General features: G+C 44.1%; 2 protein-coding genes across 7 annotated transcripts; both read left to right on the top strand.

Moving 5' to 3' along the window:
- Nucleotides 1–201: 201 nt before the first annotated feature.
- arfip2b (ADP-ribosylation factor interacting protein 2b) lies at nt 202–14,228 on the top strand. 6 transcript variants are annotated; one of them, XM_047330184.1, is made up of 11 exons: nt 202–509; nt 1,138–1,284; nt 2,933–3,043; nt 5,978–6,034; nt 7,671–7,779; nt 8,179–8,235; nt 9,713–9,828; nt 10,010–10,231; nt 10,424–10,581; nt 11,151–11,325; nt 11,442–14,228. In XM_047330184.1, exons 3-11 carry the CDS (start codon nt 2,945–2,947, stop codon nt 11,595–11,597), a joined length of 1,149 nt encoding a protein of 382 aa, XP_047186140.1. In that variant the 5' UTR covers nt 202–509; nt 1,138–1,284; nt 2,933–2,944; the 3' UTR covers nt 11,598–14,228. The 6 variants fall into 6 exon arrangements, with proteins under 6 accessions (XP_047186140.1, XP_047186137.1, XP_047186143.1 ...); XM_047330181.1 differs by lacking the exon at nt 1,138–1,284; XM_047330187.1 differs by lacking the exons at nt 1,138–1,284; nt 5,978–6,034.
- Nucleotides 14,229–15,360: 1,132 nt separating this feature from the next.
- Nucleotides 15,361–23,547, top strand: fhdc3 (FH2 domain containing 3). The gene is made up of 12 exons (XM_035627097.2): nt 15,361–15,483; nt 16,856–17,402; nt 17,759–17,820; nt 19,107–19,209; nt 19,469–19,554; nt 19,835–19,935; nt 20,156–20,226; nt 20,670–20,777; nt 20,903–20,973; nt 21,161–21,278; nt 21,377–21,541; nt 22,298–23,547. Exons 2-12 carry the CDS (start codon nt 16,914–16,916, stop codon nt 23,336–23,338), a joined length of 2,415 nt encoding a protein of 804 aa, XP_035482990.2. The 5' UTR covers nt 15,361–15,483; nt 16,856–16,913; the 3' UTR covers nt 23,339–23,547.
- Nucleotides 23,548–23,759: the final 212 nt, after the last annotated feature.

Here is a 23,759-nt window from a genome sequence, read left to right as displayed (position 1 = left end):
GTGGGACAAATAATTGTTTAAATACCATAAAACAAAAATTATAAAAGAGTGAGAAATGGCTCAGTGTCACAGCTGTTTGGCACTGGTCTTTTTGTTGTTGTTGCTTTTTGTACGGAGTGATCGATCATGCCGTCAATGGACGATCTTTGACACGGTGCGCGGCTGCTAAATGCATCCCACGGTGTCGTCAGTTCCGTTTACGCGTTCCTGTTTGGCTTCAATGAGGGAAGAAGATAGAGGATTATTTACGAGCCGCAGTGAGGGGAGGGGGAAGAAAAGACCTCACCTCGCCATGTCATTAAAATATCCCTGAACAAGCGCGCTGCTGTTTCCACGGGGACATCCTCGGACTGACAAATTCAAAATAAATTTAAAAAAAACCCAAAAGCACGTCGGTCTCCTCTAAGCCGCGCACCAACTGGGATGCTCTGGCGTTAGCTTGCTGTTAGCTTCCCCGCTGCTAGCTTCCCCGGACAGCTACGCTCTCCAACGACGGGACCGCGCGCACCGTAAGTCCGACGCCGTCTTCTTTCATTCATTTTGTGTGCATGTATTTATCTGAGGCTGATCAATGTTAATGTCTGTTACACTGTGAAGTCACTTGGTAACATCTCGTGTTGCTGCATGTGCGAGAACTAGATACAGGCCCCGGCGTTTTTTCTCCCTTCGAAGCGATTCTATGCAGTTGCACGTTCTTTATAAAAAAAAAATGGCGGTTATTACTTGATATATATATATATATATATGGATATATATTTTTTTTTAATGCCACTGTGTTGGACATGTTGCTCCACCCGGGGGCCAAGCTAGCGTTACCTGCTGTAGGGACGATGACTGCACACCTGTGCTGGTGCACCTGTCCGGGGCTCCCAGCCCAGTGTGTGTGTGTGTGTGTGTGACGTCAGCTGTTCGATCATTTTTCTTGCTCTTTAAAAGTAAGCATCACATATTTTTTTTTTAAATAACATTAATAAGACTAGTATCACATCATTTCACCAACTAAATTACAGTAAACTGCCTCTGATAAATGGCCGTTTTGTGTCATTTCTTTGTGTGTGGAAAGCTGCAAATTATTATGATAATTGACTGTTAATAACTATAGTTTAAAGTCATGACCAAGCTCATCCTCGTGCACAGTGATTCAGCCTGGTCCCAGTGCCTTGACCGAGAGATGAGGTGGATTGAGACACACACACACCGAAGCTCGATCTTCAGTCTCATGCAAAGCTGTACAACACGGCTGACCAGCCTGTGAAGACTCGTAGTGCCTGACAGAGATAGCAGGTGCACAGGGTTGTGTGTGTGTGTGTGTGTGTGTGTGTGTGTGTGTGTGTGTGTGTGTGTGTGTGTGTGTGTGTGTGTGTGTGTGTGTGTGTGTGTGTGTGTGCGCGCCTTTGAGTATTGTTGGGCAAGGATGTCTAAAGTCAACAGACGTGTCCTTTGTCAGGGAATGGACGGGACGCATGGCATGACAGAGTTTGCCTTTTTTATAATGGGAAAAACCAACTTGGGTGAGGTCCGAGCAAACGTGAACGAGCCCTATCTCCCTCCATGCTGCAACACTGACGCCAGGAAGTCATCCAGCTGTCATTAACCTGCCATGGAGCTATGTTTGTGTTTCTTTGAGCCATGTGGTTGCCGTCATTAAACGTGCACTCAATATTTCAGGTATGTTGCATATAGGTTACATCCTGTATACCCTGCTTTTCACAATGGCCTTAATGAGCTATAGAGTATTCCAATAGCGTGTGAGATTGCACATCGAATACAGTTGGGGGTAGGAGAGTAATAAACAGTAGTTATATTTCATGAAGATCTGCTATTAGCAGTCAGCCTTCGAATAAGCACAGAATATTCATAATTGCACCGTGGAACATCTGCAGATAACACAGTTATAATTTAGCCAAATCAGTTAATGTGTGTGATAATCGGCGGCTGGAAGTGAAACACTACTTTGTCACAGATGCATTTATTTAGAGTCGGCCCAAATCCTGTCTAAATGAGTGCAGTGATTTTAATTTTTTATAATTAACCTCACACCGATCAAATGCCTTTGATTTGTCTTCCAAACAAGCAGATAACATTTCATCAGTGAAGAAAATACCTCCATAAAGAATTACCTTGCTGTATCATTGACTATTGTAAATCTCTCTTTACATAGAGCTACTGTATACTGGGGTTCTTCCAGATGTGATGTCAACCTCTTATACCGCCACCCTGCTCACATTAGCTATTTTTCCAGACACGTAATCTGGAAAATGTCCGTAAAAATTGGATCTGGACGTTTTCCTGGAGTTTGCCGTACACAACATTGGACAAGGCAAAGAGTGGCACCTGCGTTGAGCGCTCACTGTGAATCTTCCGGATATAAGATAAGACGACATGCACCTTTATTGAAGCCCCATAGGGGAAATTCTGGGTGCTCACACAGACATTTTTTTCTGGGGTCCTGGCAGGAAAAGTCCTGGAAGTTGTCCAGAGCAACATTTGCGTTCTCACATACTAGCACCTCTTGGAAAAAGTTCAGGAAAAAACATCCTTTTCGTGCATGTCTGAATGCAGCTATATACAGATGACTAGACAATGTCCGGGTCGCTCAGGGAGCGGGTGCTGCTAATGTACGGCCCTTCAGTTGATCACAGCGGAGTGCCCACTTCAGCTCATTGTCGCGGGCTGTCAGAGGTATGTTGTTCTCATGCCGAGCGGTGGCCTTGCTCTTCGAAAACCACCTCCTCGCTTGTTCGCAATTATATTCCCATCTGCCTTAATGATCAGGCTGTTGTGAGTACGCTCTGTCGTCTCTCCTCTTCAAAGCCTCGCAGTTTTTCCACTTCTACCTTTTTCCCCCCACTTAATTTACATACAGTACAGCAGTTTGTTGCATCCATTCTCTTTCTCTCTCTCTCCCTTCCCCCCCTCCCTTTTCTCTCAGAAATAGTGCATTATGACAGAAAGCATTATGAGTAAAGCTGCCACAATGGAGATTCCTATCAACAGCAACGGTGACACGGGGACACTAGCGGAAGACGACAGCCTCGAACAGGTGGGTCACACAGCTACTGTATTTCAGTTGACACTACATTTTCAGACAGGCTATTACACGAGGAAACAATGTGCAAACTGTTTGTGTTCACCCACGTGATCCCAGGCCAGCAAAAATGTGCATACTGTAAACAAAACTGCAAATAGAACAGTTTTCTTTGTAGTTTGTTTTTTACTAGATTACAGAAAAGTGTTCTTAAAGCAGTGACAATATGATTTTAGTTTCTTTCATAGAGCGTAGAAATACTCCCCCCCCCCCCCCCCCCCCCCCCCCCCCCCCCCCCCCCCCCCCCCCCCCCCCCCCCCCCCCCCCCCCCCCCCCCCCCCCCCCCCCCACTGTGCATTTACTTACACTTTTCTCCTATGGAACTTTGTGAACTGGATGATGTTTTTCACTGATACCGATCCCTCAGGGTCATTCTGTATCATTCACATGACGGCACGTGAAGAAAAAAATCTATCGCAGCCCGAAGGATGACTGCGTGCCTTCATAATGGTTCTGGGTTATTGTTCTCAGCCGTCACAAGATAAGCCCAGTCAGCTGACTCTTTTCTCACCATTCACACACCACAGTCTGCCTTTGTAGAGTTAATCTCCTTAATGTACACTATCTGTATCCCACTGAGCAGAATAATCTTGAATATTTTTTCTCTGCCTAGATTCCACTGTTATTTTATTTATGTACTGCCTGTCACACTCTACTTGAAGTCCTTGTGTTCCTAAGCTTGCTTAGCTTCAACGGTGGAAAGATATCCTCCTGGGAAATCAGGTGTTGGAGTCCAGATGTCTCCTTGGGAAGCAGTTGTTCCCATTCACAGCTCAAATGGCTTCATGTCCACAGTTGCAGACACATCTCCAGTGTGTTGATTCAACCTGCGCACTAGGTGTCAAACTGAAATGCTAAATTTTCATGTAGTTGTTGCTGTTCACACTTGGAAGTATTGATTCACTGAAGGAATAAACACCTCTGGGCCTCATTTGAAGGCAAAATATGCTTCGCTCCAGAGCCGAATTTGGAGCACAAACATTTAGTCTCCAACCCTTTTAGTCAGAGTCTGTTAGATTAAAATAACAGTGACGTTGCAGAGTACGTAAGGCGTTACTGGTCGCTCGTTCTCCTGCATCTTGAGGCACGCCTTGTTAGACAAACAGACTCAAGATCCTGGTGGAAAAGCTCCCTCAGTTAATTTCTGTTTGCTCACCAAAATGTGTTGCTCCACTCGTGTAGTACAAGAAAACCCCCCCTACTACCTGCTCACCATGTATCCAGCCATTTACTGCGGCCGCTGCAGTTGAACGTCCTCATTTAACGTGAATGTCTCATTCAGCTTCACCGTCTAGTGCTGGATATCAACCAGTTGTCATGGCAACTCTACAATTTATCTGAAACTGGCTGCGCTTTGTCCTTGGGTAAAAGGCCGTCTGAAATCAGATTGATATCTGCTGAGCTGCAGCAGTTTCTACCGCTCGTCTCCCATAGAGATGCAGATTGACGGGTTAAAGGAGAGCAGGAGTCCGGTTTCAGACGCTCGTATCAGAACATGGACGGTGACTGGCAGCTTGAACAAGTGGCGGACAGGATTGGCTGCCAGCAGCCTCCTGGCACAGTGGATCTCTGGTGCCCTTTTCAGCCGTTTCACTTTCTCATAGGTGATTACTTGTGCTGTTTTCTCCCACAATTAAAACTTGCCACAGTTTCTTTTACAAAAAAATAGTTCATGGCATATTAAAGATGAGCCTCTGCTACTCAGTCCATGTCGATTATGCTGCATCTTTGGGAACAGTCACTGTGTCAACAAAGTGTCTAGGGAGGGATCCGTGTTTGCGTCAGTCTTCTCCCACACAGAACACATGCCTCAGCATGAGGAAGATCTAAAAAAAAGAAAAAGTTAGTTGTTGGTTCAGTGTCTGTGTTTAAAATATCCATCTATGCATGAGTTTAAATGTTGAAAACTGTCAGTGGCACTGTTGCTATAATAAAGGGCAGTTGACTGCTCCTAACAAATCCCCAGCTACAGTGTGTAATATTTTAAAGAACCTATTCACAGAAATTGAATATATTGTCCATAACTATGTGTTCACATATGTATAATCACCTGCAACAAAGAACCAAGGTTTTTTTGTCAACTTTGAATTAGTTAAATATAGTTACATGAGGCGGACCCGACCTCCGTGTGAGTCGGCATGTTTACTACGTCGTCTTGAATACAGTTGTTGCACAAAACGGTCCAGAATACGACGCTTTGAATTTTCAGCACTGCCAGAGACCGGAAACGGAATAAGCGGTGCACCACCATAAAGTGTCCCCTGTCGGTTGCTCAGTTGGTTGCGGTTTACAACTTTACCACCAGGTGCCGCCAGAAAATTTACAAAAATTTAAATTGGTAAAATTTAGCTCTTTGCTGCCGTGGCAACCAGATGGTGCTAGCAGGAGTCTGGCTACTCAAATTTTGGTTTTTTTACGGAGCGTCTCTTCTTTCTTGAGTTTTTATTTCTATCCCCCCCCAATATTAATGTCACTTTTAAGTCTGTCAATTAATATATTGTTTTTAAATTAGAATCTGTATTATCTTTGTTCAGACAGTGATGGTATAAGATCATGGCAAGGCAGTGGGTTACACATTATTCATGGAAAGTTGTGAACATGAATTCACCCACTGCACTAAAAGATGAATCCCACCCTGACCTGACGGTGGTGTCAGTCGCCATCACTGCTCTCCATCTTACATCCCTGCTGTGTGGACATCACAATGATTTTTCTGGAATTTCTTTTACATCGTTCTATCTTGTTTCAAGACAACTGTCATGGATTTTTTTTCTTTCTTTTTGTCTTCCCCTTCCTTATTTGTTTCCTCTTTTTTTGTTGTTCTTGTTGTGTTTGTGGTCCCTCTCCCCTCCCCTCCCCTCACCCTCTTCCCCCTCCATCTCTGTGCAGGCTGCAAAGCTGCAGTGGAGCTTAGATGAGAAAGTAGGGAGCTCCAGAGGCACCAGGGTGAGCAGGCCACTCGTGCATTGTGTGTGTCTTTTTCATGTCCGTGTGTAGCACCGCTCAGTGGTTTGACTTTACGCGGCATTAAATTGCCTCGCATCGCTACGTTGGTTTAATTCACCAAATGTCCGATACTTCAATTTTTATGGCAAACCACTGTGCGGCTCGATTTGTGCTGCCTGTTAACTTCTCGATCCTACTAACTTTAGCTGGAAGGAGTCTCTCGAATAGTTTTGAGAGATGTCCCTCTCATAATTAGTTTTTACAAAATAGCTGATGGCTAACACGTACAAAAATAACATTGTTTGTTACTTCTACAACCGTCTAGCTTGTGTTGTCCCAAGTGAGCTAACATAGCCTAGAGTCCGTGTGTGTGTGTGCGTGCGGCGTGTGTGTGTGTGTGTTCACCTTGGTTATGTGTGTGTGTTTGTGATCCCTTAATTTTCTTTGAGCGGGTGTTGGTTGACAAAACAAAACACGTGGGCACGCTAATGATCATCGTCATCATGTCATACTAATGCTGTAATGTTGATGTTTCAGTTATAACAAGAAGTGGATGGTTTTTCTCAACAAGCAGATAAAGTCATTAATAAGAGTATTGATACCTTTGTTTGGGAAAAAAAAAAAAGTGAGAAGTTTTTTTCATGCTCATTTCCCTCTTTGAGCGCAATGACATCCATAACAGCACAAATCCCATCAGCTGCATAATACAGACATACTCTTTGGAGTTTGTTAACAAAAGGAAAATGGCCGCTTCCCCCTCCAGGGCTTTTTCTTCTGTAGTTTTCTTGTCACATTCTTACTGTGGAGTCCAAGCCCAAGGCTTCAGGAAGTGTCGCCCCCGATTTCACTCTCAGATGGACAGTATGGGTCTTTGCCCATTGTGAAGTTACTGTGTAGAGTTTACTCGCAGCACAGGCACCAGTTAAATTTATACCTGTTTGCTATAGGAAACTAAAGCTTTGCCAAAGTGAGAAATCTTCTCTGGCCAGATATTCCTTTTCCATAAATCCCCCCCCCCCCACCCCCTTTTTTTTCCTTTACTAAATGATACTTGAGCAGAAAGCCGGCAGACAAAAGAAAACAGTGAGTTTTATTAAAGAAAACACACAAGATGGATCGCGTGGCCCGTAACGCAGTTCAGCTCTTGATCCGGAGCCACGCTGAGGCCTGTGATGCTGATTGTTTTGGAAGGAGAGAAATAGTTTGCTTGGACATTTCCTGCTGCTCAGATCATTTTAAGTCGCCACTCTCCGAGTCCATGGCAGCGACGCTACGTTGGTCTCGTCGCTTGCTCTCGACAGGAGATTCAGATTAAATTCTTAGTTCGGCTAATCATTGACTCTGCATTTACTTAGTGTTTTTCACGTCTTTCCCATTTTCTTTTCTTCCTGTTTGCTTCCAGATAAGCAGATGGAAGTGAGACAATACCTGAAGACTGTGTGTTCTGACTAACCTTCCTAACATAGTCAGTGTTTGTCCCCCTCTAGTGAATAAGCCTCTAACTTACACTGTCTGCACTGTTTGACTGTAACACTCAAGTCGTAATCGCCTGTGTGTATATATATACCCACCTCCAAACCCCTCCCTTTGTTCCTCTTTTATTATTTCATTTTATGTCGCCGTTTAACCTTCGCAGGACCTACAGCAGGTGATGGTGTCGGGTCCCAACTTGAATGAGACCAGCATTGTATCGGGCGGGTATGGAGGAACAGCCGAGGGCATCATCCCCACCAGCTCAATCAAAGGTAGAGTCCCGCCTCACTCTCTGTCTCTCTCTCTCACTCTTCTCTAAATCCTCTTCTACGACGGAGTGTCGCTCTACTGTTTTCGACTTCTGCTGTTGACTTTATGCTCCATCTCATCTGTGACTTGGTGAGGACCCGGAAGTGTTTGATTTCTCTGACCTTCACTGTAAGCCCGCCTCTAGCCCAATGTAAAAAAAATTACTTAATACCGAATGATAATAGTGTAATACTGTCGGTCTGCTGAGGGATTAATGCAAGTGTCTAGTTCAAGACATTGACCCCAGCGATGTAGCTCCACTCACAGCTTCAGAGGGAATTAATATATATAACCCTATCTTACCCCTCTGATTTGATACTAATACTTCTGAATCTCTGCCCCACTCTCTCTCTCTCTCTCAGGGCCTGCTGTGCGCTACAATGCAGAGTTTAACAAAAGGATCCCAGTGACAGGATTAGGTAGCTTCTTAGACCTCATCATCGTTAATAATGGAGAGAGCTCATTTCCAAAATGTGATGGGGACCATTTTTTTAGTGATGCAGGATGTTTACAGAATCTGTAATATTCCGTCGTAACGGTTGTTCAGATTCGGTAAACAAGAACTTTTTTCTGTACAGTATATGACTAAAGGATATTTCTTAACATGATGGATATCTCATTTTGGAAAGACTTTCTTTACACGGAGTGTGTCTTCACTTGGGAATTAGCTTCCCCATCTCTTTTTCAGTGGAGAGAAGGGCGGTATATACATATTTCTCTCTGCTGTCTATTTTTCTTGGGACATATTCTGCTCTTCACAGCATTTCCATAACATATAACATATTATTCCTCTTTTTTCCCGGGTTGGTTTCTGTCACACATCCTTTGGATTGGTCTTCACTTGCTAACAGAATTTCTCCATAAGCTGATCTCCTGAACTTCTGTGTAGCCAAGAAGAAACTGTCTTAAAAACCTTGAATATCAATTAGCAAAACTTAATTACAAAAACTTAAGGCATGCTTTTGTATTTTTAGATTCTTATTTGATAAAAGATCCATTTAGCACTGCTGCAATTCCAACTGCCCCCGTCTTCAGCATTACTCATCTGTCTCCATTGTTCAATGACTGTCACTAAATGTTGTTTTTTCATCTTTCTCACTTCATCCCTCTTTGTCCTCCACCTCCTTTTCACAATTCCCTCCTACGTGTTCCTCATCCTCCTCTTCTCCCTTTTGTTTTCTTACTTTTCCGTCTTTTCTTCATCTCCCTGCTTCTTCCCCACGAACTTCCTCCTCCATAATTACTTCATGTTTAAACCCGTAATCCTGAAAATAACACTTCCCATTTATTAAATAAATTTAAAAAAATTTAAAAATCCCACTCGCACCCTCTACCTTAATTTATACACCCCCCTGAACCACTCCTTCGTCCGTACCCTCCCCATACAACCGCCTATCCACTGCCACAGACCTGCGTATGAAGGCCAGGCGAAGTAGCGTTCCCCCCGGCAGTTCTGTCATCCGCCATATTGCAGGCCAGCCACATGAATGCCAAGGTACTGGAGAGGAAGAAGAGGGTGAAATTCAATGCTCAAAACATTCAACAGCGTCTACATTAATTTCGCAGTGCCCTTAAAATATCCCTGCACTTGGTAGTATTTTAAAAAGAGTAAAATAAAATAATTTGGTGTATGTCATAGTATTTCCCAATATTCCTCTGCATATTCCTGCTACTCACACATTAACGCTTTCCCTCTTATGCATGTTTTACTGTGGTTTAAGTTTTACTGGTGATGGAATTGGGTTGTAAGAAAGCAGACTTGGGCTCAGTTCAGTCTTTTAGTTGAGGATTCTTTCTTCTTCTCTGCCGGGGTTAATCTGACTTCCCGTCTTCATCGTGTTTTTCGCGATGGTCTCGTGTCTTAACATTTGGATCTCATCTCACCTCATCTCTCAGGTTCCAACATGCACCACAGCAGCAGCAGCTCGTCGATGACAGCGGACGACATGACCCGTGGCGTGGCTGTGGAAAAACTAGACTCAATGAAGAAGTGGGGTCTCAACACCTACAAGGTATCTGGAATGTAAAGAGGATTTCTTTTCTTTTTTCGCATGCCTGAGGATCTTCTGGATCAAATTATCTTCATTACTTACCCCATGTCTTCTGTTACGGTAAAGTACGGTAAAGTCACAGAAAGGAACTGCTTTGTGTTACTGATGTGTGTGTGTGTGTGTCTCTCATCCATTATGTCAGTGTACAAAGCAAATGATCTCCGAGCGGTTCGGTCGGGGCTCCCGGACCGTCGACATGGAGCTGGAGGCCCAGATCGAGGTGCTGCGAGACACTAAAAGGAAATATGAGAACGTGCTGCGATTGGCCAGAGCACTGACCAACCACTTCTATAACATGGTGCAGACGCAGCAGGCGCTGGGTGACACCTTCGCTGACCTCAGTCAGAAATCTCCAGAGCTTCGGGTGAGGCATCGAAATTTACTGCCCATTACCTGTCTTAACGCTGAGCAGCCTAAAGGTTTTTAAGCTTAAACACAATTGGTGATCTTTGTAAAGTCCAGTTTACACATTGGGTCTATTCAGACAGCATTTAAAAGCTTTAGTACCATTTGTGTTCTGTTGTGTGCGTTAACGCCGTGTTGTTTTTCTGTGCAGGATGAGTTTGGCTTCAATGCAGAGACTCAGAAGTTGCTGTGTAAGAACGGGGAGACTCTCCTCGGGGCCGTTAACTTCTTTGTGTCCAGCATCAACACACTAGTCAACAAGACCATGGAGGACACCTTGATGACGATCAAGATGTATGAAAATGCCAGGTAAGTACACGCAAGGACATGAATTATTCTTTTCATCTCAGAGACTGGATGGAACTGCTTTTCAAAAGGAGGATTAGCGGAGAGATTGAGACAAAACCTGACCACAGAAATATTAAAACTATGCGACTGTGTGAAAGGAGTTGCTCAAAGTGATGAGGCTACAAAGAAGTATCACCTGAATCTGCAGCTCCACTCATCCAGAAACTGACTCCAAATAAATGATAATGTTAATTAACAACAAATGCTAACATCTTCACAATGTCAACTTTAAGGGTTATGATGTCAGTGTTGTGTTCACAGCTTGTTTTTCTGCCCTCCCCCAATTGCGCACATTTTTTTTCAGATTATTCATTTTTTTTCCAGGCAGGAATAATGAGAAATACGTATAAATCATACAAATATAAAACCTCTCAAACAAAGAGGTTCCCTAAGAAATATATCAATTATTACAAGAACCAAACAAATTTCTTTTTTTTAATTGTGACTCTGAAAGTCATCATTCAGTCTCGATTGTGAACTGTATCCTCTTTGTCTTTGAGCTGTGTTGTCTCCTCTGCTTCTCTTCACAGACTGGAGTTCGATGCCTACCGGTCGGACCTGGAGGAGCTGAGTCTGGGTCCGAGGGACGCTGTGACCATGGCCCGTATAGACGCCGCTCAGCAGCAGTACCAAGTGCATAAGGAGAAGTATGAACGCTTCCGCTCGGACGTCATCATCAAACTCAAGTTCCTGGAGGAGAATAAGGTGAGTTTTGGGGGATTTGGCCTGAATCATCATCATCATCATCATCATCATCATCATCACCCTTTTGCTCTCTGATAAATCTCACATATCTTATCTCCTTTGTCTCCGTCTCTCAGGTGAAGGTGATGCACAAGCAGCTCCTGCTCTTCCATAACGCCATCTCGGCGTACTTTGCTGGCAACCAGCAGCAGCTGGAGCAAACGCTGAAGCAGTTCAACATAAAGCTGAGGCCTCCGGGGGCAGACAAGCCTTCCTGGTTAGAGGAGCAATGAGATGAAGGGGGCCCGCTGGACCTCCTGCAGCCTCCCTCTGGAACCACATCCACCTGTTAACCTGTTGAAACCCCCAACTTACAGAGGACCACTATCGAGGGAGAAACCGTGCAGATCATTGGGTGGATGAAGATACGAGATGAGCGTGTGCCTGGATGATTGGACAGATGAATTACAGGGTATTTGCTGATGAACGGGCTGAAGGGATACAGCAGGGAAACAACAACATGGGGGGGGTGACTTTCCTTTTCTCAAGCTAACCTTCTCCTTGTGCTTCGATCCCAGAGAAACTGTTCATCTCCTCCTTCCCTCTCCTCACCCCTTCTCTCAACACTATTTTACCGTGTGCACTTTTGTTAGTCATTTTTATGGCTACTGTTGTTCTCCTCAAGTGCTGAGTTAAAATTCAACCCCACACCACCTTAGTAACAGAGACCTAGTCATCAAAACTCCTCCAAACCTCGTCACTCTCCTCGCGTGCCTCCTTATATACAAGCCCAAGCTCTAAATTCCGAAAAATGTTCAACCTACACAAGAAGGTGATTTTTGTCGTGCACTGGAAAAAGGAATGTGCAGACATTTCCAACTACGTACTGTTTCTCTTTAGAAATGAAGAACTAATTATTTGTAGCCCATATATATATATATATATATATATATATATATATAAAAAGACTATGCTGTGTTTGGTTTAGCGTTTGGTTAATTTTACCTGTCATCTTTTTATTTTCAAATTATTTCCGTTCTAGTCGGTCGTATGTTTTATTCCTCAGAGTGAAGGATGGGAAGATGTTAGGGTTAGTGCTACAGATTTCAATTGTAACCTGAAAGTAATTAGACTTCAACTCTTAAACGCGACGATCATTTAGGGAACGTCGCCACAACTACCCAAAGTCATACCGGTTTGGTTCTTTACTTACTGTATTTTATTTGAATTGAGAGACGTGTGTGACGATGCCGACCCCCTGAAGTCTGCCAAACAGAGTTTAATAATCACTTTGTTATTTAATTGTCTAACAGACTATTTAAAAAAGGACTGCAGTACATTTTGTTTTCACATTAATACATAAATACATTTAAATGTGTTTTTGCTTAAGCTTGTCTTTTCTCGATATCTAGGTTAGAGCCTGACCGATATGGATCTTTCTGGAATGATGCGATATTGATATTGGGGAGTAAAAAAATCAGTATAGGTATTATTCCTAAGATGTCGTTATCAAACCCTTATGATGAAGAAATGCAATTGAGGCTTGATATTTTACAGTTTCACCATACACCTAATTATAAATATCAATAAATAAAAAGAAAATGGAAATAAAACCAAATATATGGAACTTGAATTAGGATAATTAACACAATTTTTAGTAAGTAAAATGTAAACACGAATGCACTTTCCTGCATTGTCTATCCTGTAAAATCAGTTTTCATTTCGGCACATATCAGCAAACATAAACGCAGATACCGACATGTCTGTGATCATATCGGATGATTTTTGTCAGCCGGTCACGATCTTATCTGATCTAATGTCTTTCATTCCTCCTGAAGCCGAATACATATGTTCGGTTTCCTTTCTTCACACTGAAGATTACTGAAGCAGTCCACAATCACTAATTCTAATATTTCAACCTGAAGATTTGGATAATTCATAATTTGTTTTATCTCCTGTAACTCAAACATTACTCTACTATAAAGATAGTAAGCAATCATGAATTGTTTAGAGAGGGTATTGCTATGAAATACTGAATTTTTATGGATGACTTTATTTATTACCTTCGTCATGTATGTTAATCTGTTGTAATCACACTGGATTGATACACTGGAACATGTTTGTTTTGGTTTTTTTGCAAATTACTAAATTTGCAGACAATACACTAACATTGAAATACATAGAATATCCAAATCTGTAATTGATCCACTCCAAAAGAAATTCTAAACGGATAGAATTGAGTTTCCTCGTGTCAGACCTCTGTGAAGGAAAATGAAGATAATCCAGTATAGTGAATGTTTCACCGCGCTGCAGTAGGCATCAGTTAATGTTCGTCCTCCGGCTACTTGACTCCTCTGTATTTGCATGGAGAACAGAGAGATCCAAAGTCTAGGTGCCGATATGCGCTGATGCTCCAGCTCTCGTGGACTGACATGACGCCTTGAAGCTCTCGGGTTGAAGGAAAGTTACGAAAAGAAATGGATTTGAACTTTGATCAAAAGCAAACATCACAAAAAATGATTTAGTTTTTGTCCTGTGTTTTCTGGATTCTTTTGTTAACTGGGTGTGTTTTTATACTGGCTATAATTGCGGTCTCACTGTCCAGCCCCTGGTCTATTCGACCGCCAACGCAGCAATATTAACAAAATGTGACTCCTCTTTTTTCCAGACATGCCTCTTTGAAATTCCTCCCCCTAAACGCCAAAATGAACATTTGTTAAACAAGATATTTTATTTGTGTACAATCAATACTTTCTAGGTTGAGCTGGTATATCGTACATGATTGCACATAGTGGTATTTAAGATGATAAATTAAATTGTGTCATGGATTGATGTAATACTCTCTGCCTTCATTCCTCACTCAGACCTGAAAAGTCCCAACACACCCCCAAGGGAACAAAATAAAAAGTACCCATTTTCAAAAATGCTCTGGCTGTTTTTTCTGTTTTTGTCTTTCATATCATGTTGTATTGCACTGTAGCTTAATGAACGCTCTGTTTCGTGTAGAGCAGCATCTGGATCAAGTTAAATAAAACTTAAATCTCATGGTTACAGTCATCCTCAGGCATTTGGAAGGGGTTCTTGATCACCCCCATCTAACTATTGAAGAGTTTTAGGGTCAGGCGTAAGAAAGAAAAATGGAGAGGTGGGAAATGTTTTTTTTAATTTTGCAATTTGAGTTTTAAGTTGAAGTGATTCGAATAAACCCCTCTGGTCCATCGGATCCAGTTAGAGCAGTGACTTGACAGTTCTGAGAGCTGCCAGAGCATCACATCCTTGGAAGTGTGACGGTGTAACCATTGATGTCCTTGCATTTGTCCATTACCAGTTTGCACAGATGCGGCCACCTCTTCTAAACTTGTGTGGTTGACCCCCCGAACAGATGCCGTTTTCTGCTGATCACCCCCGCTGCGTTGATGCACTGAAAGAGTTTCCCTGGCTCTGAAGAACAATGTCACCAATCCCTCTACACAATCACATTCACTGGAGTTAGTAGTCTGATATAATCTCAAAAGTTTGACTTTGATCGCGAATCTTCAAATATATTGTCAATATTTCGACTTTGTTCTCGATCAGCAAATAATAATAAATTAAAAAAATCTGAATTAGTTAGACGTAGCTCTCAACTTTTTTTCTCAACATCGCGTCTTTATCCCTAAAATGCAATGCTTCCAAAAATTCCATCCTCCAATACAATACATTTCTGAGGAAAGTGTCTCCTGACAGCACAAAGAGCAGCACTTAATGCACTTCCACACATAAATTGCAGCAGTTGTCAACTTTTCCCCCTCGATTTTTTTAGAATGTCTATTTATTTTTATATATATAAATATATATTCATATATATTCATATATATTTTTTTATATATATTTTTCTGCCTTTATTTTTTTATCAATAGCACTAAAAGACACGATAATGCTCATGTACTCACATTTAACTCGGTTTTACGTGTTTACCTTGCCCATGTATGTTTTTAAAGTTCTTTTTTTTTTCCTTACCTCTCCAAAAAGGGGCGTTCCCGTTCGGTGCCGCTGGCGCGGATTTGATTGGCGGAGGCGCGCGCTGCACCTGCGAATGACCGCTGCTGGAGCTCAGTCTGCAGAAGCACGAGGCGACAGACACCAGGAGGATTAATTTGATCATTCGGACTTTGGAGCAAAAACATTTTAAAACGCGCGGTGAGTGAAACTATTCAGAGTGTGCAATGATTTGATTCAGGGACATGTTTTTGTTAGGATGTGGAAGAACTGACAGCAAAAACTGTTGTTGCCTCAAATAAAAAAATAAAAAGTCAAATGGATGATGCCTCGTTTGCCGTTAAGGGGCTGAGACATTTATTTTAAAAACGGTCTCTATTTTGTCAACTTAAATATACATTTGGTTTCAGCATTCTCACATTTAATTGCAGTGGGGCTTGCCTGTCAATTATATACATAACCAAAGTTGGGAGCAATGTTTCTGTGAATATATCATAAGGCTCTAATAAGTAATATGAGGTATAGTGCGAGTTATGTGAGGCATTGTCTCTTTACTGTAAAGAGGGAACTAGTGTGTGTGTGTGTGTGTGTGTGTGTGTGTGTGTGTGTGTGTGTGTGTGTGTGTGTGTGTGTGTAATATGTTTGCAACAATTGCTTCAGGGTGTCGGATCAGGACACTAAAGTTGTGTCAATTTGAGGAGGGATGCAGAGTCCAGTTCTAGAGTTTAGACTGTTTATCTAGATGCAGTTCAGCAATGGCCATCACACTCTCTGTATATATATATATGTGTGTGTGTGTGTGTGTGTGTGTGTGTGTGTGTGTGTGAGAGTGTGTGTGTGTGTGTGTGTGTGAGAGATCACAGATCACAGGAGTGTGTATCTTTGGTCCGTGCATCAACAGGGATTGTGTGACAGGATTTCAGTTAACGATGATCAAGAATTGGAATGAACATTCAAACTGTGCAACATATGACAGTTGATCACTAATGAAAAAGCACTTGTTCTACGAGGGCGAGTGACATGCAGACAACTGCAGCTAGAACTGTAACACAACTGAGAAATACTGATCACGTTCAATTTAAATAGATATAAAACAACTCTCCAAATGCACTCAGTGAAGAATAGAAACATTTTACATATTGAATTGTTAACACTTTTTCTCAATGATGTTTGGTGTGATAATTGTATGTCTGCCATTGGACAGGTCACTCGAACCGAAATATGAACCTGATCAATGTGATTTTTTTCTTTAAATATATAGTTGCTTTTGGATTTTTGACCGAGAAATCAAGACTTTTTGTCGCATGTAATGGGCTTTCAACGAAGCAGAAGTTGCCAAGCTATGCCCTTTCATGATATGCTGTCACGTGCGATGTTGGTGTTTAGAAAGTGAGCCAAAGCCAGCGTTGCTTACCAAGAAACATCTAAACATGAAACCCAACAGGTCCCTTATGACCTCCTATACATATTGTATAAGTGACTACCAGAGCACACGTCGTTTTCGTCTCCTGAATTACCTTGCTTGCGTGAATATTTTTTTGTTTAATGGATTCATGCTTCTGTATCTCCTCAGATCTGTGTGGGAGAACAGTGGGACACTTCCATCCATCATCTTTGGATTGGAGATACAAATGGAGGGAGTGCTGATTTTAAAATCTGCACCTCCTCCCAGCTGTCCCCCTCAAGACCCGTCTCCTCCGTTGCCGCGCGATGCTCAGGAAGATACAGGTCTCCAAGCATCTTGCGCCCTGCCTCCCACCATGTGTGTCCATGCACCACCGCCTCCTCCTCCTCCTCCTCCTCCTCCTCCTCCTCCTCCTCCTCCACCACCTCCTCCTCCTCCTCCTCCTCCCCCTCTTGCTCCCCCTGCTTTTGGCTCTCGCAATGTCCAGAGGAGATCCATGAAGAAGCTGAACTGGGACCCCATCCCAAACCAGCGTGTCCTGGGCAAAGTGAACGTTTGGACGTCGACGCTGCCTCAGAGGGACCTGGTGCTGGACATACGGAGCATGGAGGAGTTGTTCAGTCACGTAGACAAACGTGCATCACTGCGCAATTCAAGGGTCATTGGTCTGAAGAAGGGGTGCGACGGCGTGGACCTCTTCCCGCCAGAGCCTCAGGTGAACGGCCTTTTTTCGCCCGAGTCATATTTGAAAGTTTGTGAGATACAACAAGGGGGCGGATTTCTGCTAACTGATGTTGACCGTCCTGCTTTTTTTTTTCTTTTTTATTTTATGATCACGAAACTCAAACAAAATCAACGTGCTAGGGAAGTAATGAACGCACAAATAGGAAGTCCCACACCGATCCTGTCATCGGCGAGGAACTGCTAAAGTGTTTGGGAGGGTTATTGCTTCCTCAAAGATTGTATGAATTATAATGCTGAGTGTGAACTGAAAGTGGCTGTACAGAGGAGAACATTATTTTATTTTTTTCCAATTGGTATTAACAATTTTTTTTTCCCCTTTCTCTTCAGGTCACAATCCTGGACTCTAAAAAGAGTATGAATATTGGAATCTTTCTGAGACATTTCAAGAGGTAATGGCTGAAGTCAATTCTAAACGAGAATGATATTGGAAATGATTATCTCACAAATGAAAAGGAGAATTATCCAGTGAAAGGAAACCCAACAAGTCCAAACCACGAACCACACTAAGCGTCGGCCGAAGAGTCAAAAATACAGATCTCCCTCTGTGCTAAACGTCATCCAGCCGACGCGCTCTGTATCTCAGCCGACCATATTCAAATACATGGAAATGACTCTTTTATGTGTCGTTTGAGGAGCAATATAGGTTAACAACGCCTTTTGTTGGAGCAATTATGACTCATTTTTTATTAATACTTGAATGATGAGAAAACCACAGTGTGAGGCTGAACAACAACGAGGGTTGAATGAAGGGACGGACGCGACAGTCTGCAGCCACTGTTCTCATTGGGTTACGTTGCCACCGCCACTTCTGCAATTCTCCCGTTGAGTCGGTTGCTTGGCTTATTAAAATGCAGTGTCCAGTGTAGCAGCAACAGGCACATTATTGCCTTCAGTCAGTTGCAGTGGTTGGGCCTTTCGGGGTGTGTGTGTGTGTGTGTGTGTGTGTGTGTGTGTGTGTGTGTGTGTGTGTGTGTGTGTGTGTGTGTGTGTGTGTGTGTGTGTGTGTGTGTGTGTGTGTGTGTGTGTGTGTGTGTGTGTGTGTGTGGGTGGGTGGGTGGGTGGGTGGGTGGGTGGGTGGGTGGGTGTGGGTGGGTGGGTGTGGGTGGGTGTGGGTGTGTGTGCCGTGACGCGTGTATTCGTATACCGCGTGTTAAATTGCCTCGTCAGCACTGGCGCCAGTTTCTGTGTCGGCAACGTATCAAGACGATACGTTCCAAGGTTCACTCGGCCGTTCGCTTTGAATACCAAATGCACCCTCCCCGTCTGCTCGGGCATCGTGCTCCAATGGAAATTGCGTCACCCTCTGTGCGGCAGGGACGACACATGTTGATGGATCATCCCAACAGCATGTTATGAGCTTCCCACCACCAGCACGTGAACACACCGACCCGAAGAATTTGTGGTCCGCAATGCAAAAAGCATCGTAAAAATTATACAGCAAAACAGAGCAGGAGCCAAGATGCTCTCTCGTTGTGGACGATTTGCCTCGGGCAGCTTCTCGAAGTCGGACAAATTAGATATTCCACACTGCTTTGAAACCGACGGAACTCTGGAAGAGAGAGGCCACTGTAGCGTGACGTCGCAGGAACCGATGTCCTATGAGTTATGTTGAGTCATGTTGATTATTATCCTGGCGCCCTTTTCACGATGGGCCTCCTTTGTCCCCCGTCTGCAGGCCAGTGGCGGAAATGGTTCAGGACATTCGTCAAGGTAACTGGCTCAGATTTGGAACAGGCAAACTAACAGAGCTCTGTAAACTGCTTCCGGAGGAAAGTGAGGTAACAGCTGTTCCACTCCTCCCTTCTCGTCTAGAGTAAATAACCTCCGTCTGCTGTGTTCAATTCAGTTTTTATTTATTTTAATTTTACATTTTTCTCTATTTGAAAGCAAAACTGAAAGTTCATCATTTACCATAATTATTAAGGATAATTTTTAGTCCCCCCCCCCTTTTTTTTTTCTCCATTCGCTGTCCGATTTATTCTCATAATACACGTACGATGAGAAATGACAGGAGGCCGTTGTCCGTTGCATCAACAGGTGAAGCAGCTGCTGTCGTTCCGTGGGAGCCTCTCGGTGTTACCTGAGGCCGACCGGTTCATGGTGCAGCTGGTCAAGGTGCCGGGGTGAGTCCGGATATTTGGACGATTTGACACGTTTGTTTGCGCGCTAGTTCTTTGCAACTTTTTTAATTTTTTTAAGTAGCAACTCACAAATATCTCTCATGGTCTGCAACCGCCGCTGAAGTCAAAACGTGTGCGGTCCCTTGAAAGGAACCTGTGCTCAACATGTGGCCTCATCCACATCTGTCTCGGCTTCAGAGTTTTGTAATAAAACTGGTTAAAAAAAACAACAACAACAGCTGGTTGCAGTAATTATCAGTTTTTTTGCGTCTCTTTCCTTCAGCTACGAGGAACAGCTGAAAATGATGGTGCTGAGGGAGGAATTCTTTCCTCTCATGGAGGAGGTGAAGGGCTCTGTTGCTGTCATGACCAAAGCAGCGAAAGGTAACGTTACACACACACACACACACACACACACACACACACACACACACACACACACACACACACACACCAAAGCTCCAAACAATCCCAACTTGGTCTGTTTTACCAGTGGTTGTTTTATATTAAGGTATTTTTGTCTCCATCTCATCATCATCTTCTTCTTCTTCTTCTTCTTCTTCTTCTTCTTCCTCTTCCTCTTCGTCCTCTTCTCTCTTCTCAGAGCTGCTGGACTGTGACGACCTCCACTCAGTCATTCGGCTCGTATTAAAAGCCGGGAATTACATGAACGCTGTTGGTATTTTTAAAAAAAAAAATTTGGTCTTTTATATCATATCTAATGAATTTAAAGGCCCAGTGTGTCATTTTTGGTGCTTTGCCGGCGGGATCTGGTGGTAAAGTTGCAAACCGCAACCAACTGAGCACCCGACTGGGGGGCGCTTTATGATTGCATTTTTCCGGTTTGCGGCAGTGCGACGTATTCCGGACCGTTTTGTGCAGCGACCGTATTGAACGCGACGCAGCAAACGCGGCGACTTACGCGGAGGCCGGGTCCACCTCATGATACTATAATTAACTCATTCAAAGTTGACGAAAAAACATCGGTTCTTTGGCTAAATATTACACACTGTAGCTTTAAGTTTTTGTCTTTTCAGGGGCTTTTTTTGTTTTTATTCAGCATTTATTATTATACTGATAATGCATAATTCCCTCTTTTCTTTTCTTTTCTCATTCAGGGTGGTTACAGTGCCAATGCCATTGGCTTCAGGATGACCTCTCTCCTCAAGCTGGCAGACACCAAGGCCAACAAGCCGGGCATGAACCTCATGCACTATGTTGCCAAGGTGAGCCGGAGCCCTGGGATGGACAGATGCTCACTGGAGAAAATATTCGTGAAATTATGACCTGGCATCGTTCCTTGTCTCTGAATGGCTTTTGTAACCGACTGTCCTTTATCTTCCGCCCACAGCAAGCGGAGGACATCGACGCCAAGTTGCTGACCTTTCACAGCCAGCTTGAACACATCGGGATGGCATCAAGGTGGCTATCTTTTATCTTTTATTGGCAAAGCTATTTTTGGAACCGTGTTCTGCTCGCTCAACACCTATTTCAAACATTGTCGTATCTGTATCCGAAACTGAATATGATGATTGGTGTAATGTGCGACTTCCGTGCTCCTCGCAAATCCCAAGTCACGTGAGTGTGTCAATGTTGCCTGGAACCACAGAATCTGTAAAGGCGACGTCGTCACAGACTTTGAGAGGGAGGTGAAGAAGGTCAAGGAAGTCAAGTTGTACAGCGGCAGACAGCCTGGCGTCCTACAGAAGATCGAGACCTTTCTCATGGTAAACTTTCCCCTTGTCCTTTGAAACTTAACTGTGCAAAAAAAAAGTTTTCTTTACTCCCTTTTTATGGTTTTTTATTATTATTATTTAATTCTCAGAGGGCTGATGCCAAGCTGGTCGCCGTGGAGTCGTCTCTCCGAGAGCTCAATTCTCTGAGCCATGCTGTGGCGGAGTTCTTCTGCGAAGACCCCGCGACCTTCAAACTGGAGGAGTGCTGCTCCATCTTTCTTTCCTTTTGCAAGCGGTTCGACACAGCTGTACGGGTGAGAGTCTGCAATGACACTTAACAGTAAATCTTTCCCGTGGGGAAAAAAGACACGGGAACAATCGGACTATTGCTTTATTGGCACCTTTTGATAATTTGATTTTGTCCTCCTGTCACCTATGGGTTGGGCAGTAATAAGGTCATACAGTATCCTGGGGTAAATGATGAGTAACCGTGCTGTCTATTGTCCACATAACAAATGTCAAAGTGTGTTTGTCCAGCACCGCTGTCTGCGTGGTCAAAGACGCTTCAAATGTGATGACGAACTGTTTTGTCGAAAAAATAATTTGTCCTCAAATAACCAGTCACGGAAAACAATTGATCACAATTGCGGCTGACAAGACGGCGTCACGCGTCACAGCGTCTGCTTCTCCTCTGAAGCAGTCACGAGAGCTGTGAACGTTTTGGCAGTTGAGAGAATTTCTTGCTGCCGTGCAAGAAATGCAGCTCAAAATGCTTCACGGCAAAGACCAGGCAAAAGGAACAAACATGAAAACGTGTTTGAAAAAAAGTTCGTGTGAGAGAAAGTGCACTGCTGCCACCTTGTGGCAGGAGAGAGTAGAGCAGCGACTGATGGCTCCCTCAGAGCCTTGGAATGGGATTTTCAGCTAGTAAGGCAGCATACTGTGGGTCCAAAATTTGGGGACGGTTTATCAAAAATTGGATACTGCCAGAAATCAACTTTCTTTGTTCTGCACTATGTGAGATGTTTTTTTTATTTTTTTAAACTTATCCTCTCTTTCTCTGGTTGTAGGAGAACCAAGAGCGAGAAGCGTCAGAGCAGAGGCGCAAGCGCAAAGAGAGCATGCATTTTTCGGCCAAACGGCGCTCCACGGTGTCCGGCCCGGGACCCGAGCGTGGCCGGGACTCGTCCTGCTTGGAGTCGGCCTTGCACAGCTTTCTGTCCACCGCTCCGGGGGGGTTGGCCCGATGCAGGAGGACCGTGCTGCCCCCGATCGAAGGATCCCCCTCGGGCTGCAGTTCCCCCACTGACAAATCTGAGGCCACGCCCGCTGCGAGACAAGAGAGGCCTGAGAAGAAACAAGCCAAACTGCAGAAAGAGCAGGAGCAAGTAGGAGCGCTGGAGGACAAAGAGGAAGCCGAGAAGATGCGCGCGATGACTCGGAAGGTGCTGCAGTACCAGAACAGCAGAAGTAGCCTGGACGGGGACGGAGTTTCCGGCACCCCCCGTCGCTCCGAGAGCCCCCGAGACACTCCGACCACTCCGAGCACCCCTCGGCCGCGAACCCGGGACTTCTTCTTCGCCAACAACGGCGACGTGGGCTCCCCGTGGACTATCCTGAGCCCTTTGACCTGTGCCCACAGAAACATCCCACAGAAGAACCACAGAGACGCACAACAACGAAGGCTAACGCTGCGGTTCGGCGAAGATGACGACGGTGTCTGGGAGAGCGACGCAGGCGGCGTTCTCCCCACACAGGCCGGTCGCACATCCCCCCGCGGGGGCTCCGCGTCCGTTCCCGAGTGCCCCCCACAGAGAGCGGTGTCGCAGGGTCCAATCCTCAGGTCCGCTTCCGTGGATGAAGCAAGGCAATCTCCGGTGTCTCTCTTCCGGCTGGGGGACCTGTTCCAGAGGTCATACTCCTCCGGCGCAAGGACAGAAAATGTGGGAGACGAGGTCTCTCCCCTGCATCGCTGTAAGGCGACGAATCCCGTCGCCGAGGGGCAAGTGAACAGCTCCGGGTTTATATCCTTCTTCAGACGCATCGGAGGCAGAAGCAGGCCCGGCGATGTGGAGGAACCAAACCTCACCGGATCCAAAAATTGTATTTAGTGATAGAAACTTAAACTATTTTTTATTTGTTTGTCCGGTCTTTTTTTTATTCTTTTTTTTATTTAATCTTGTCCCACTGTCATGGTTTTACCCTTCTGTGGAGCCAAGGCAACCGAGCACTTGCTTTGAACTGTGAAGGCTTTTGATTTTTGGAAGTCGAACCACGTTCAAAAATTTCTTTCCTATTCCTCTTTTTTTTTTTTTTTTTTGTGTACAATAAAGGTAGAATTTAAACCTTTTTTCAATTTACTTGCGTATTTCAGTGTCATTTTCTGCTCTTCAGGGGTGAAATGTGCCGTCGACCGCCGCTTGTTGTGAAATCTGACTGCCGCTCACGTCTGCCGAGTGACGCCTGCTCCGTTTCCAGTACTTGCCTTTCACTTCATCCATTATTTCTCCTCTCCGCCAGCGTGACTGGAAG

Source organism: Scophthalmus maximus, chromosome 2, assembly GCF_022379125.1.
Source record: "Scophthalmus maximus strain ysfricsl-2021 chromosome 2, ASM2237912v1, whole genome shotgun sequence".
NCBI classification, from domain to species: domain Eukaryota; kingdom Metazoa; phylum Chordata; class Actinopteri; order Pleuronectiformes; family Scophthalmidae; genus Scophthalmus; species Scophthalmus maximus.
The sequence above is the reverse complement of the archived record's forward strand: the minus strand, read 5'-3'. Positions and strand labels throughout refer to the sequence as shown.